This window comes from Chionomys nivalis, chromosome 26 (genome assembly GCF_950005125.1).
Source record: "Chionomys nivalis chromosome 26, mChiNiv1.1, whole genome shotgun sequence".
NCBI lineage: Eukaryota > Metazoa > Chordata > Mammalia > Rodentia > Cricetidae > Chionomys > Chionomys nivalis.
This window is the reverse complement of record NC_080111.1, coordinates 33482853-33499637: the sequence shown is the minus strand read 5'-3', so window position 1 is coordinate 33499637 and position 16785 is coordinate 33482853. Positions and strand designations below refer to the sequence as shown.

Sequence of the window (16785 nt, the reverse complement as noted above, 5' to 3'; positions counted from 1 at the left end):
TTCCTTCTGCCCCCTTTCCTCTTTGGGCACATAACACCATCCAGCTCAGTCTGTCTGGCGCTGGGGGCAAATCCTCAGGGCAAGTAGGCAGGTGAGACTTCCTTTGTTTCACTGGCCTGCCTGCAACAAGCAAGGTAGGGGCTTTGTTTATGAACTACCCAACCTGTAGGGAGATTTGATCTTGGCACCAGGAGAACCATCAGTGGGAGAGCTAATCTGGGTACCAGGAGAGCCGTCTTTGGGCACGGAGATCTGATATTGGTACCAGGAGAGACATCACTGGAACACCAGGAGAGCTATCACTGCAGAGTGCCATCACTGGGAAGGTACATCAGTAGGCAAGGAGACCTGATCCTGTAAAAGAAGATCCATAGGGGAGCATTCGGAGAAAGAGATGGGCAGGCGCCAATGCAAGAATTCACCCAACAATCTGAAAAACTATATGAAACCACCAGAACCCAGCGACCTCACAACAGGAGGACATGAACAGGTTAACCATGAAGAAGTAGATAAAATTGACTTTATGAAAGCGATTGACGCCCTTAAACAGCATGTAAAAGATGCCCTTATAGAAATGGATGAGAAGTATAACAGAAAGTTTGAAGAATTGAGTAAATCAGTGGATGATACCCTAGGAAACCAAGGAAAAACAATCAAACAGATAATGGAAACAGTTCAAGACTTAAAAACTGAAATGGAGGCAAAGAAGAAAACACAAACAGAAGGCCAGCTGGACAGGGAAAATCTAGGTAAACGAATAGAGACTACAGAAGCAAGCATAACCAACAGAATACAAGAGATAGAAGAAAGAATCTCAGATTCTGAAGATAACATAGAGAAAATAAACACGCTGATCAAAGAAAACAGCAAGGCCAGCAAATTCTCATCACAAAACATTCAGGAAATATGGGACACAATAAAAAGACCAAACCTAAGAATAATAGGAATAGAAGAAGGAGAAGAAGCGCAGCTCAACGGTCCAGAAAATATATTTAATAAAATTATAGAAGAAAACTTTCCCAACCTAAAGAAAGATATACCTATGAAGGTTCAAGAAGCATACAGAACACCGAATAGGCTGGATCAAAAAAAAACATCCCCTCGCCATATAATAATCAAAACACAAAGCATACAGAATAAAGAAAGAATACTAAGAGCAGCAAAGGAAAAAGGCCAAGTTACTTATAAAGGTAAACCTATCAGACTTACACCTGACTTCTCTATGGAAACCATGAAAGCCAGAAGGTCCTGGATAGATGTACTGCAGAAACTAAGAGACCATGGATGCAAGCCCAGACTACTATACCCAGCCAAGCTTTCATTCACTATAAAAGGAGAAAACAAAATTTTCCAGGATAAAAACAAATTTAAACAATATGTAGCCACAAATCCAGCCTTACAGAAAGTAATAGAAGGAAAATAACTAATCAAGGAGTCCAATAATGATCACAATAACTCAGACATCTAGAGACCCTTTACCAGTGCAACTCAAAGAAGGGAAACACACAAAATCTACTACTAAAAAAGTGACCGGAGTTAACAACCACTGGTCATTAATATCACTTAATGTCAATGGACTCAACTCACCTATAAAAAGGCACAGACTAAGAGATTGGATACGAAAACAGGATCCAACATTCTGCTGTTTACAAGAAACACACCTCAACCACAAAGACAGCACCTACTCAAGTAAATGGACCTAAGAAACAAGCAGGGGTGGCCATACTAATTTCTAACAAAGTTGACTTCAAACTTCAATCAATCAGAAGAGATGGAGAGGGACATTTTCTACTCATAACAGGAACAATTCATCAGGATGAAGTCTCAATCCTGAATATCTATGCCCCTAATATAAAAGCACCCACGTACGTAAAAGAAACATTGTTAAAACTCAAGGCAGCCATCAAACCGCACACATTAATCGTAGTAGACTTTAATACTCCTCTCTCACCAACGGACAGGTCAATTAGACAGAAACCTAACAGAGAAATAAGAGAATTAATGGAGGTAATGAATCAAATGGACTTAACAGACATCTATAGAATATTCCACCCAAATAGGAAAGAATATACCTTCTTCTCTGCAGCTCATGGAACCTTCTCAAAAATCGACCACATACTCGGTAACAAAGCAAACATCCACAGTTACAAAAAATATTAATAACCACCTGCATCTTATCAGATCACCATGGATTAAAGCTAGAATTCAGCAACAATGCTACCCCCAGAAAGCCTACAAACTCATGGAAACTGAATAGTCAACTACTGAACCATACCTGGATTAAGGAAGAAATAAAGAAAGAAATTAAAGTCTTCCTTGAAGACAATGAAAATAAAGAAACAACATACTCAAACCTATGGGACACTATGAAAGCAGTCCTGAGAGGAAAGTTCATAGCACTAACTGCCCACTTAAAGAAAACAGAGAAAGCACACATTGGAGACTTAACAGCTCACCTGAAAGCTCTAGGAAAAAAGGAGCAGACTCACCTAGGAAGGGGTAGAAGACTGGAAATAATCAACCTGAGGGCTGAAATCAACAAACTAGAAACACAGAAAACAATTGAAAGAATCAATGAATCAAAAAGCTGGTTCCTGGAGAAAATCAACAAGATTGATAAACCCCTATCCAAACTAATCAAATGGCAGAGAGAGAATTTGCAAATTAATAAGATCAGAAATGAAAAGGGGGACATAACCACAGACACAGAGGAAATTCAGAGAATCATTAGATCTTACTACAAAAGCCTGTATGCCTCAAAACTGGAAAATGTAAAAGAAATGGACAGTTTTTTAGAGAAATACCATATACCAAAGTTAAACCAGGACCAGGTGAACAACCTAAATAGACCTGTTAGTCGTGAAGAATTAGAAGCTGTTATCAAAAACCTCCCTTCCAAAAAAGTCCAGGACCAGATGGTTTCAATGCGGAATTTTACCAGAACTTCCAAGAAGACCTAATACCTATACTCCTTAATGTATTTCACAATATAGAAACAGAAGAGTCATTGCCAAATTCCTTTTATGAAGCTACAGTAACTCTGATACCAAAACTACACAAAAACCCAACCAAGAAAGAGAATTACAGGCCAATCTCACTCATGAACATCGACGCAAAAATCCTCAACAAAATTCTGGCAAACCGAATCCAAGAACACATTAGAAAAATTATCCATTATGATCAAGTAGGCTTCATACCAGAGATGCAGGGCTGGTTTAACATACGCAAATCTATCAATGTAATCCATCATATAAATAAACTGAAAGAAAAAACCATATGATCGTTTCATTAGATGCTGAAAAAGCATTTGACAAAATTCAACATCCCTTTATGATAAAAGTCTTGGAGAGATTAGGGATACAAGGGTCATACCTAAATTTAATTAGAGCTATATACAGCAAGCCGACAGCTAATATCAAATTAAATGGAGAGAAACTTAAAGCCATCCCACTAAATCAGGAACATGCCAAGGCTGTCCACTCTCTCCATACCTCTTCAATATAGTTCTCGAAGTTTGAGCAATAGCAATAAGACAACATAAGGGGATAAAGGGGATTCAAATTGGAAAGGAAGAAGTTTAACTTGCATTATTTGCAGATGATATGATAGTGTACATGAGCGACCCCAAAAACTCCACCAAAGAACTCCTACAGCTGATAAACGCCTTTAGTAATGTGGCAGGATACAAGATCAACTCCAAAAAATCAGTCGCCCTCTTATACACAAAGGATATGGAAGCAGAGAGGGAAATAAGAGAATCATCACCTTTCACGATAGCCACAAAAAGCATAAAATATCTTGGGGTAACTCTAACCAAGGAAGTGAAAGATCTATTTGACAAGAACTTTAAGGCATTGAAGAAAGAAATTGAAGAGGATACCAGAAAATGGAAGGATCTCCCTTGCTCTTGGATTGGGAGGATCAACATAGTAAAAATGGCAATTCTACCAAGCGAAGTTTATAGATTCAATGCAATCCCCATTAAAATCCCATCAAAATTCTTCACAGATCTTGAAAGGACAATAATCAACTTTATATGGAGAAACAAAAAACCCAGGATAGCCAAAACAATCTTATACAATAAAGGAACTTCTGGAGGTATTACCATCCCTGACTTCAAACTCTATTACAGAGCTACAGTAATGAAAACAGCGTGGTACTGGCATAAAAACAGAGAAGTCGACCAATGGAATCGTATAGAAGACCCGGATTTTAACCCACAAACCTATGAACAATTGATTTTCGATAAAGGAGCTAAAAGTATACAATGGAAAAAAGAGAGCATCTTCAACAAATTGTGCTGGCAAAACTGGATGTCAATCTGTAGAAGAATGAAAATAGATCCATATCTATCACCATGCACAAAACTCAAGTCCAAATGGAGTAAAGACCTCAATATCAGTCTGAACACACTGAACCTGATAGAAGAGAAAGTGGGAAGTACTCTACAACACATGGGCACAGGAGAACACTTCCTATGTATAACCCCAGCAGCACAAACACTAAGGACATCATTGAATAAATGGGACCTCCTGAGACTGAGAAGCTTCTGTAAAGCAAAGGGCACTGTCACTAAGACAGAAAGGCAACCCACTGACTGGGAGAAGATCTTCACCAACCCCGCAACTGACAAAGGTCTGATATCCAAAATATACAAAGAACTTAAGAAATTAGACCGTAAAAGGTTAATCAATCCAATTATAAAATGGGGCACTGAGCTTAACAGAGACTTTTCAACAGAAGAAGTTCAAATGGCCAAAAGTCACTTAAGATCTTGCTCAACTTCCTTAGCAATCAGGGAAATGCAAATCAAGACAACATTAAGATACCATCTTACACCGGTCAGAATGGCTAAAATCAAAAACACCAATGATAGCCTCTGCTGGAGAGGTTGTAGAGAAAGGGGCCACTGAGTCTATAATTTGTGATCCTAAAGAAGCTAAACAAGAGGGTAAACCCAAGGAAAAACATATAGATATCCTCCCAGCTATGGGAAATAGACATGACTGATGGGCAAAAAATTGGAATCTTGGGGGTGGGGTGGGATGGGGATGAGGGGTGATGGGGAGAGAAAAGTGTGAAGGAGAGGATGAGGGGAACTGGGGGAATCGGGGTGATTGGGGATAAAGGAAGGTTGGATAGGGGAGTAGGGAAACTCATACCTTTGTTAAGGGAGCCACCTAAGGGTTGGCAAGAGACTTGAACTTGGAATGGCTACCAGATGCCCAGGGCAATGTCCCCAGTTAGTTCATTGGGGCACCTGAGGATAGGGAACCTGAAATGAACCTATCCTATAATACTGATGAATATCTTGCATATCGCCATAGAACCTTCATCTAGCGATGGATGGAGATAGAGACAGAGACCCACACTGGAACACCAGACTGAGCTCCCAAGGTTATAATGGGGAGCAGAAGGAGAGAGAACATGAACAAGGAAGTCAGGATCATGAGGGGTGCACCCAACCACTGAGACAGTGGGGCCGATCTATTGGGAGCTCACCAAGGCCAGCTGGACTGCTACTGAAAAACATGGGATAAAACCGGACTCTCTGAATGTGGCGGACAATGAGAGCTGACGAGAGGCCAAGGAGAATGGCATGGGAAGTTTCATCTGGTGATGGGTCGAGAGAGAGACAGAGACCCAATTTGGAGCAATGGTCTGAGCTCTTAAGGTCCAAATGAGGAGCAGAAGGAGGGAGAACATGAGCAAGGAAATCAGGACCACGAGGCATGCACCCACCCACTGTGACAGTGGAACTGATCTATTGGGAGCTCTCCAATGCCAGCTGGACTGGGACTGAATATGCATGGGTTGAAACTGGACTCTCTGAACATGGCGGACAATGAAGGCTGATGAGAAGCCAAGTACAATGGCACTAGATTTCCATCCTAATACATGAACTGGCTTTGTGGGAGCTTAGCCTGTTTGGATGCTCACCTTCCTGGACCTAGATAGAAGTGGGAGGACCTTGGTCTTCCTGTAGGGCAGGGAATTTGGACTGCTCTTCAGTATTGAGAGGGAGGGGGAATGGACTGGAGGGAGGAGAAGAGAAGTGGGGATAGGGGGAGGGGATCGGGGGAGGGGGCAATATGTGGGAGGAGGGGGAGGGAAATGGTAAACGGGGAGCAGTTGGAAATTTTAATTAAAAAAGAATAAAAAAATGAGAAAAAAAAGAATAAAAAACTGTGCAATATATGAAGAAAATGATCTTCAACTGTAAACAATGTCATAGTACCAGAGGTAGAAATGTACAATGTAATATGGTAGGTGTATCAATACAATATAGACAAAGTTATAAGCATACTCATACAAAAATAGAGATAGTAACACTCACATTCATATTCAATATATCAATATACAAGAAACAGTATCAATACAATTTTCTATAAACAGTAATTCACAAATAACAATCATCCCATAAAACCAGTTAATCACCATTCTTCTTCCTCTTCTTATTTTTTTCTTTTTTTTCCTAAGTCCATAAAAATATCACCCCATCCCCTCAACCCTAAACCAACCACTGAAAGATGTCCCTAACCCTGAGGGCAAACTCTGTTGGGAGAGGGGATGTCGTCCTCTAAGATTGCTTCTTGCTGACATGGGGGTGACGTTCTTCTTAGGGGGTACTGTGAAAGCAAATGATGGTAAAATTCCCAATTTAACCTTTGACCTAAGAAAATTGTAACTAGTCTCAGAGCGTTTTGAGAAAGTCCGGCCAGAGTGTTGTCAAAAATGTGCACCATTCGAAATTGTTTCATGTAGTTGGTACCAAAAAAAACCAGGTCTAATATTAGCGCTTTAAAAAAAAATTCATGACGTCATAAAAACCAGATTGAGTTGATGTCGTGGGGCCCCATCTTCATCCTGGAAACTTCAAAGATTATTGTAGGAAAATTTGTTGCTTGTTATGGGAAATTTAAACATTAACAACAAGGACATATACTCACATATAAAGAAAGACAGAGATATGAGGAAAAGCAAAGAAAGTTTAAGACATATATATATATATATATATATATATATATATATATATATATATATAAATTAATACTTACAGAACATGTCCCTCCATCAGTAATTAAATATTCAGGGTCCCTTAAATTCTTTGAAGATGGGTATTTTCCTGTGAAGATAAGAAGAGAACCCTGCCCCCAACCTATCTGTATTACTTACCATCAGTATGATTGCCATCCATGTGATTGAATTGTTATTCATCTTTCCCAACTGTCTTCTCTTCATCAAAACGAACCTTTATCAATTTTGATGGTATCCACAATTTTTCCTCACCTGTGGAGACAAGAGCAAATCCCCTTCCCCAACGCAGCACATCTCCAGGCTTCCATTGTGAGGTCAGCACATCCTTGAAATAAACTGGTTGATTTAGTTCAGTACACTTTTCCATTATCCAATGTCTTTCTGCAGCCGATGTTCCCTTCTCATTAGCGTTGAGGAAATTCAAGGTTAAAAAAGCATTATGTAACCTATTTCTGGGGGTGTTTTCCACCCCTTTCTGTTTGTTCAACATATACTTTATAGTTCGATTTGATCTTTCTATGACTGCTTGACCTGTAGGATTGTATGGTATACCTGTAACATGCTTGATATTGTAATAATCAAAAAACTGTTTCATTTTCCTAGAGACATAAGCCCACGTAGCTCAGTCGGTAGAACATGAGACTCTTAATCTCAGGGTCGTGGGTTCGAGCCCCACGTTGGGTGCCAAATGTGGTGATGTAAATGAATGCAGACAGATTATAAAAATATATACAGCTTTAATAAGGAAATAGACTTACAGGACCACAGGTTCCCTTGGAGAACAGGAAAAGCAGAGAAAAAGGGCTGCTGGGATCACGCCAGGCAGAATTATCAGTAAACATTAGCCCAAGGCAAACACGCCCCCAATGGGTGGGGCTATAGCCCTACACTTTTCAGGCCCACGAACCTGTCATTAACAGCAGTAAGGTATAAAAGCCTGATCTAAGTTCATCTTAACTCATCCTTGGACCAGAAAAAATAAAGGACCAATAGTATTGGAAACTAACTTAGTCTTGGTTCTTAAAGAATTCCTGAGCCCAAATCATTTTCAAATGAGGGAAAAGTACAAAAAAAAAATCAGGAAACAAGCTGAAAATGTCTTTTTTTGTTTTGTTTTCTTTGTTTTGTTTTTTAAGAAAGGGTTTCTCTGTAGCTTTGGTGCCTTTCCCGGAACTAGCTCTTGTAGAGCAGGCTGGCCTCAAACTCCCAGAGATCCGCCTGCCTCTGCCTCCCGAGTGCTGGGATTAAAGGCGTGTGCCTCCACCACCCAGCTGAAAATGTAAGTCTTTAAAAGATATTTGGTTATTTAACCAAAGCAATTGGCCATAATTGGAACATAAAAACTCACTTATCAGGTGTACCCTTGCTTGATTTCATTCTACAAGGTTGTGGATCATTCTTGGTTGGCCAGAAAGAGCAATCATGTTGTTATCATTTACTGGTGGCACTTTCTACTAATGACAGTAAACACATCACTTTTGTATTCACTGTTTAAAATTTTCTCTTATCCTGACTTTTGTTTGTAGACCATAATCAATCATCATGCATTTATATAACTCAAAATTCTGAACTATCAAAAAATTGGACACAGAATTAAAAATAGGGAAAATACCATTCCGCAGTAGAAGTCAACAATCATATCTTTGAACACAGAAGTTTATGGTAAATATCTATATGATATAGTGTACGGTAGCAAAAGAGATCAGTGTGCTGACTAAGAAAGGACATTTCTGTGAAGGTGTTGAAGGTAATTCCCAATAATGCTGTCTAGAAACTTTTCAAGATGCAGTCACGTCGAATAAAAGACCAAAGATGGGCTTCAGCCACAAACACATGACCTTAACACCTGATCATGTCTGTCCTGGAGAATCAAGTCAGGGCTCCACACATTCTTTGATTTTTTTTTTATTTGCAGACATACAGGGGTGTGGCCAGCAGGTTCATAACCTAGGCTCTCAGGTCAGCAAGAGAAAGAAGACACCGTACGAGTAAACTTGATGTCTCTTAAAAGAACTGCCTATTTTCTTCAAATGCCAATTCAGAAAGCCATCTTTTAAAGAAGGCAAGCTTCTGATCACTGATCTCTAGCATAACCCACCAAAGAAAAGACAGTTACCAAGAAGCTGCATTTGCCTATGTAGTTTTGTGTTTAGATTCCTTTTCCAAGGTATTTCAGATTTTATGTGAAAATTTTGGCCACACATAGGAATGCCAATTCTAAACAGTCATTTCTTTTCTACATACAAGTTCAAAGTAACTACATCGAAGTATTTAATAATTGAAAATACTTGAACAATATATCAGGCTTATTACTAACTACCTGTGACATTTTTAAGTTAACACATATTCTCCACAATATAGAACATTTATTAGCATGACACAATCTAGACATGCTCCCTCTGTCTCATGCCTATCTGCTGGCCAGTCATTGTTTTATTAAAGCAAATTGAGTGACAAATCTTCAGAGTATACGACAGAATAATCACTCTACCACAGATGTTCCTTGTACATGGGATTTGCTTTGAAAAATATTCAAAACCTGTCATGAAGCTGATATCTTTTTTACATCAGACCTACTCAATAGCTGAGGATGTGTGTGTTAAAAATACAAACCAGCATAAATAACAATAGAAAGACACAATCAAAGCTAGCAATGAATTGTATGTACTATTGTATGAATTTTTATGTGCTATTGTATATCTGTGTGTGTGTTTGGGCATTCTGTGTGTATATACTTGTGGAAATATAAGTATGTGATTGTATATATGTGTGTGTATATATTTGGAAGACAGAAGTAAATCTCTGGTTTCAGGCCTTTGATTTCACCAAACTTTTATTTTCTATTTCTTTTCAGATAGGGTCTCTGATTGCTTTGTAACTTTCCAAGTAGACTAGGCTAGCTGACCAACAAGTACCAGGTACTCATTTGTCTCCATGTCCCTTTCCCATTACTGGTGTGAAAAGTCCTTGTGACCATACCTTTTTTCGTTTTCTCTTCAGCATGAATTCTTGGGCTCAAACTGAGTTCCTTCTTCTCACAAGAAAAGCTCACCTGTCTTCTCAGGCCCTCTCAACTACAGATATTCTGACAGCATTGTTTAGTTTTGGTTTAGTTTGTCAGATAGTTTCATGTAGCCTTGAGATTGGACCCCAAGTGCTTTATCTACCTACCTATCTATGTACCTATCAATCTGTCTTTCTAATTTTTTGAGACAGTATCTCAAAGTGAAGCACTCAAATTCTCCTACTCTAGCTAATCAATAAATACCAGGAATCTTCTTATCTGCTTCTTCCCCTTACCTGAAATTACAGGCATAGGCATCCAGAACCTGACATTTTATGTGGGTGCTAAGAACCCCAAATCAGGTATCAAATTCTTGCACTAAGGACTTTAACATCCCTCTATGCCCCACTGCCATCTCCTAGAAAGCAGGTTATGAAAACACTGTGAACAGATGGATAGATGTTACATAAACAAATGACACAGAATGGCTATCAATTGTGACGTCTAGCTTTAGTGTTTAGGAGTTCATTGCCATGGTTAGAGTTTGAAAATGAAATGATCCCATAGTTCATATGCTTATTGACTTGTTTCCCAGATGGTGGCACCGTTTGGGATTAGTGTGATCTTTAGAGTATAGCTGGAGTAAGTAGGTCACAGGAGATGTGCCGTGCAAGTTATATATTTCCTTGGCCGTTTGTGTATTCCTTCTGTCTACTTTCTAGTCCCCATGTCATAAAGAAACTTCTCATAACCTTTCCAGTCATTGTGAATTTCTGCCTAATGGCACAGGACTAAACAACTGTGAACAGTTGTTCCCTGAAGAACGCCACACCTACACTGGGCCTTCTGCAAGAACAATCAATTGATTAGAACTTTTGTGATTCTGGAGAGGTTTAGATGATGTAGGTTTAGAGCACAATTATACTTTATGTTAGATTATCTTTAGCCCCATTAATAGTTATTTGTCTTAGTGTTCTATTTTCTATACTAAGGGATTTTAAAGAATTTCAACATAGTTATTGATTTGCAATATGCAGAAAGAGTCATTTTGCATATTGAAACCACAGAATTTATACCAGATGATGCAGAATTGACTCCATTGTTTCTTCATGTTCAAGATATAATCAGGAATAGGCTTTGTCTTATATACATAACACACATCAGATCCCACATGGGTCTGTCAGGTCCTCTAGCATAAGGAAATGTAGAAACTGAATAATTATTGCTTGGAAATGTCATGATGACATTGGAATTCATTAAAATATCATGTCAATAGCACAGGATTGAAAAAGTTCTTTTCTATTACATAGCAACAAGCTGTATAAACAAACACCACTGTGTGTGAGAATTAAGAGATGTCATGACTTTGTCTTTTTCTACTTCCCATGTAGATTAGATTCATGTATGCTTCTTTTAGTGTCCTCATGTTGTCTAGGTTCTCTGGATTTGTGAATTTTAGGCTGGTTTTTCTTCTCTTTATGTCTAAATGTTACTTATGAGTGAGTACATACAATATTTCTTTCTGGCTCTGGGTTACCTCAATCAATATAACGTTCTCTATATCTATCCATTTGCATGCAAATTTCAAGATGTCATTATTTTACTGTGTAGTACTCAATTGTGTAAATGTAGCCCACTTTCCTTGTTCAATCTTTGGTCAAGGGACATATACGTATTTTTTACTACCTGCTGCCTAGTGATTTGGATGTAGCGCTCTCAGCTCTTTCTTTAGTACCAAGTCTGCGTGCACACCTCCATGCTTCCTATTGAAGTGAGAACCCACAAAATTGTATTTAACAATTTATTCACAGTTCAAATGAAAAATAAACTCAGAAATAGAGAACTAGGTAGAGGCCACTGTTCTCGATGCTCATGTCATGTAATTCTCCCAAGAGCTATGATGACCAACAGCCAGGATTGCACCAGCTCTGACTAACAAAGAGAGAACATAAACTTCTACTCCCTTTTTTTGGTCACATTTACAGAGAAAACCATACCCATGGTAAGTCATGCCCAATTGTCATAGACTATCTAAAATATATCTCAGCTTGACCTTGAAAATATACCTAATATAACTACAAGATGGATTATAATTGATGACTACTAATGTATATTTCATGATATTCTAATTAGTTGATAATAATAGCTTTCAAGGTGTACAAATTTGCATTAAATTGTTAAATAAGGTATATAGGTACAATACTTTGATCGAGATTAGAAACATATATATATATATATATATATATAATTTTCTAACAAAACAACTGTAAATGTGTATCAATTTACAAAAATCCATATCAATATAAACTGAGATTACCAAGCACCACCAAAAATAGACCATCCAAAGGAAATGCTTAACATTCCAAAAGCTGTAGATAGGATCATTTGCCAGCACACACTCACCAGGACACCCCTAGGCAAATGTCAGCCAATCAGGGGTCCTGAAACTTTGAAACCCCTCACCCCCACCTTTACTACTATAAATCCCCAACTCTAACTCAGCTCAGGGCTCTCCAGTTATTCCAATACGCTGGACATGCAGAGAGACTGAGCTTGTAAACGTGCATAAAATAAAGGCTCTTTGCTTTTATATATAGGACTTGATCTCCTTGTTGGCTTTCTGGAGACTTTGCAGATTTGGGCATGACACATTTATGTATTTCAGCATACTTATTTACCCAAACTTAACAAGGATGAAGTTGGAAGGGATTTGTGGCAGAGATGGAATAAAGAGATAAAAAATGATGTATTGTCTTTGATTAACAATTTTTAAAGATTAATTATGAATTAAAAAGAGGGGCTAGATAGATGGCCCAGCAATTAGAGCACTGGCTGTTTTCACAGAGGACCCTGTTTCCATTCGTCGTCCCTGCATGCTAGCTCACCATTTGTTCTGATTCAAGTCCCAGGTATCTCATCCCTTCTTCTGCCCTCTGTAGGTACTGTACATAGACGCATGCAAGCATAATACTATATAACTAAAGATTTTTTAAGGTTAGAAAAAAGAAAGATTGAAATTCTCTACAGTGATGTCCTGACCCTAAGACAGACAGCAAGCCAGGGCTAGTTAAAATGGACTCCTTCTTACCTATCTTGGAAGCAGCTGTGGCCTTCTGTCTTGCCACCCTGCTCAGAGCAAAAGCAGCTTTGCTCTGAGAGTAACAGAGATCATCATAACCGTTCATCCAGGAGCACTGTATAGAGGGCTGTTAGGTGACTTTTCCTTGAAGTTTTCTGGTTTTGTGTTCTCTATCTTTTGTGTCTGTGACATATATGGTGTTGGTACAGTTATCTTTTAGATCAAACATCAAGATTGACAATCAGCTTTTCACAGTGTCATCTACTCGATTTTCAAGTAAGACCTTATGGTAAAATATGAACATTCCAGAGACATTTCTTTCCATCATTTGTATAATTTAAATATGTTCCTACAAGACTTCATGGTAAGAATGTCCCTAAATATCTGTTTTTACATTGTAATCATGTTCACTAGTGGATTTGTTAATTTATCATGCTTAAGAAAAGGGAGAACATTACTTGAGCATGTTCAGACTTCCTAAGTAAAATCCTCATTCTTCCTTTGTTGAGGAAAAACACTATTTTGAAAATAACTCCAGAGCCGGAAGTTTCTGTCCGTGGGTTCGCCGAGCGAGATAAACTGAGAAGTGGGTTGCTGCTGGACTTCCCAGGCGTGATGGTTACGGGCACGGATGTACGGGACATTCTAGAACTCGGTGGTCCAGAAGGAGATGCAGCTTCTGGGACCATCAGCAAGAAGGATATCATCAACCGGAACAAGAAAAAGTCCAAGAAATCCTCGGAGACGCTGACTTTCAAGAGGCCCGAGGGCATGCATCGGGAGGTCTATGCTTTGCTTTACTCTGACAAGAAGGATGCACCCCCACTACTGCCCAGTGACACTGGTCAGGGGTATCGCACAGTGAAGGCTAAATTGGGATCCAAGAAGGTTCGGCCGTGGAAGTGGATGCCATTTACTAACCCAGCTCGAAAGGATGGCGCTATGTTTTTCCACTGGCGATGAGCAGCAGAGGAGGGCAAAGACTACCCTTTTGCCAGGTTCAATAAGACGGTGCAGGTGCCCGTGTACTCAGAGCAGGAGTACCAGCTCTACCTTCACGATGACGCATGGACTAAGGCAGAGACCGACCACCTCTTCGACCTCAGCCGCCGATTTGATCTGTGCTTTGTAGTTATCCATGACCGGTATGACCACCAGCAGTTCAAGAAACGTTCTGTAGAAGATTTGAAAGAGAGGTACTACCATATTTGTGCCAAACTTGCTAATGTCAGGGCTGTGCCGGGCACAGATCTCAAAATACCAGTATTTGATGCTGGGCATGAGAGACGGCGGAAGGAACAGTTGGAGCGGCTTTATAACCGGACCCCAGAACAGGTGGCAGAGGAAGAGTACCTGCTACAGGAGCTTCGTAAGATCGAGGCCCGGAAAAAAGAGCGGGAAAAACGCAGCCAAGACCTGCAGAAGCTGATTACAGCAGCAGACACCACCGCAGAGCAGCGGCGCACAGAACGCAAGGCCCCCAAGAAAAAGCTACCCCAGAAGAAGGAGGCTGAGAAGCCGGCTGTTCCTGAGACTGCAGGCATCAAGTTTCCAGATTTTAAGTCGGCAGGTGTCACACTGCGGAGCCAGCGCATGAAGCTGCCCAGCTCTGTGGGTCAGAAGAAGATCAAGGCGCTGGAACAGATGCTGCTGGAGCTTGGAGTGGAGCTGAGCCCCACCCCCACAGAGGAGCTGGTGCATATGTTCAATGAGTTGCGGAGTGACCTGGTGTTACTCTACGAGCTCAAGCAGGCCTGTGCCAACTGTGAATATGAGCTACAGATGCTGCGACACCGGCATGAAGCCCTGGCTCGGGCAGGAGTGCTGGGAGGCCCTGCCACACCAGCAGTGGGACGAACCCGAGCCTCTGCTGAGCCAGCAGTGTCTGAATCTGGACTTGGCCTTGACCCCACCAAGGACACCATCATTGATGTAGTGGGTGCGCCCCTCACACCCAACTCGCTGAAACGACGGGAATCTGCCTCCAGCTCATCTTCTGTGAAGAAAGCCAAGAACCATGAAGGGGCCGCTAGGGTTGGGGGTATGGTGTAAACAGAGCTGTTACACTGAAAAAAAAAAGAAAAGAAAAGAACTCCAGTGCACTTTGTGCCTCCTGCAAGCAATAATTTTTTCTCATTTCTTTTGTCTTGGCTGTTATAATGGCTATTTTTGGTAGTCAAACTGACTACCTCTGGAAATAACTAATACACAATGAATTAATTATACCTGAAAGAGATTTTACTTAAAGGTTTTGTTTTTTGTTTTTGTTTTAAAGCCAGAGTTTCACATTTATTTTAATGGTTCAGAAAATATATATGCACATATATAAACATACATACATGTCATATATACATATGTGGAGATTAAGACACAAAGAAAACATAATAAAACATTAAAATTAAGTATCAATGAACAGAATGTGGAAAAGTTCATTGTATTTCCTCACCACCTTTCTATAGTTTTTGGATTTTAAGCATACACACACATTCAGCAATCACACAAAGCCAACCTACACTGTCCACAAGTAGAACCACTGGCAGCAAAGTGAGAATTCAGAGCAATGTAATAGCTTACATGGAAGAGCATCACTGGAGCGTCTGACACTGCGAGTATCTCCATTGAGCATGAAGGCTAGTTTCCTTTCCAGTTATTAACTATATACTCCACACATTTTTTTCTGAGTATGTATTTCCAAACTGGAAAAGGTAAAAACAATGGAATGGCATATATAAAAATATTTTGAAGGAAAATCACTACACCTGATTTTATGTGTGTTTCTTTATAAAAATAAATGGTTTTGCTTTGTAAGATATGAGGGGGCTTTTGCTAAGGAAATTACACACGTGAGGTCAGGTTAAAAAATGTACTCACTATGAGTTAATCATCTTAATTTTCCAAGAGATAGTTCTGTACAACCAGAAATTCTCAACACTGGATAGTTTGACATTAGAGAATATGCTTTTCTGAACAATTTCCATAGATTGTACAACAGGCCACAGGAACTTTCCATACATATTATGTATATGCAGCTCAAGTTTTATTGTGAGAACCTGAAAGTTTCTGTTATTCAAATGTTATAAATAATATATACTGCTCATGCATCAGCTCTGCCTGTTTTGGACAGCCTTTTCGACTCCCACATTGGATGTCTCTCTGTCTGCCAACCCTCTGCAGTCGCCTCGGTGCTGTCAGGTCACCTAAGAGTCCCCATCTTCCCCATCTGAGTCAGTGTCAGCGTCTAATCCTCGTCACTGTCTTCCTCCCCTCTGCAGCTTCGTCTACAGTTAGAACCTTGATTTTCAGTATTTGCTGAATTTTCTGGTTTTTTATTAAACAGAATAACAATGTCTTCTTTCTTTCCACATTTTGCTCAAACTTCAAGCTCACAGGCACATGGTCTACATATTATGTGATAAGAGTCCTTTACTGTCTTCTGTAAACATGTAACACACTTCTTAGGCTTTGACAGAGGTTTGTATTTGCTGTATTTTACATGTCACTTGAGAACTTCTTTGCAGCACTGACATACTCCATCATGAAGTTTTGCATTAATTTTCTTGGTCTGAACACACTTATCAAACTTGTCATTTTTAAGGTGAACATATTCTGGTGCTTCTATGGCCTAGAGCGAGCCATGTTGCCTTTCTGGGAACTCATCACCAAA

The 16785-nt window shown here is 39.7% G+C and overlaps 1 protein-coding gene and 1 pseudogene across 1 annotated transcript; one reads left to right on the top strand and one right to left on the bottom strand.

The window, feature by feature from the left end:
• The first annotated feature begins 13736 nt into the window (after positions 1–13736).
• LOC130866828 (DNA methyltransferase 1-associated protein 1-like) lies at positions 13737–15173 on the top strand. The gene is given in 1 exon segment (XM_057758452.1): positions 13737–15173. A coding segment is annotated over 1 exon segment (1437 nt).
• Positions 15174–16318: 1145 nt separating this feature from the next.
• Positions 16319–16778, bottom strand: LOC130867120 (uncharacterized protein C9orf85 homolog; annotated as a pseudogene).
• Positions 16779–16785: the final 7 nt, after the last annotated feature.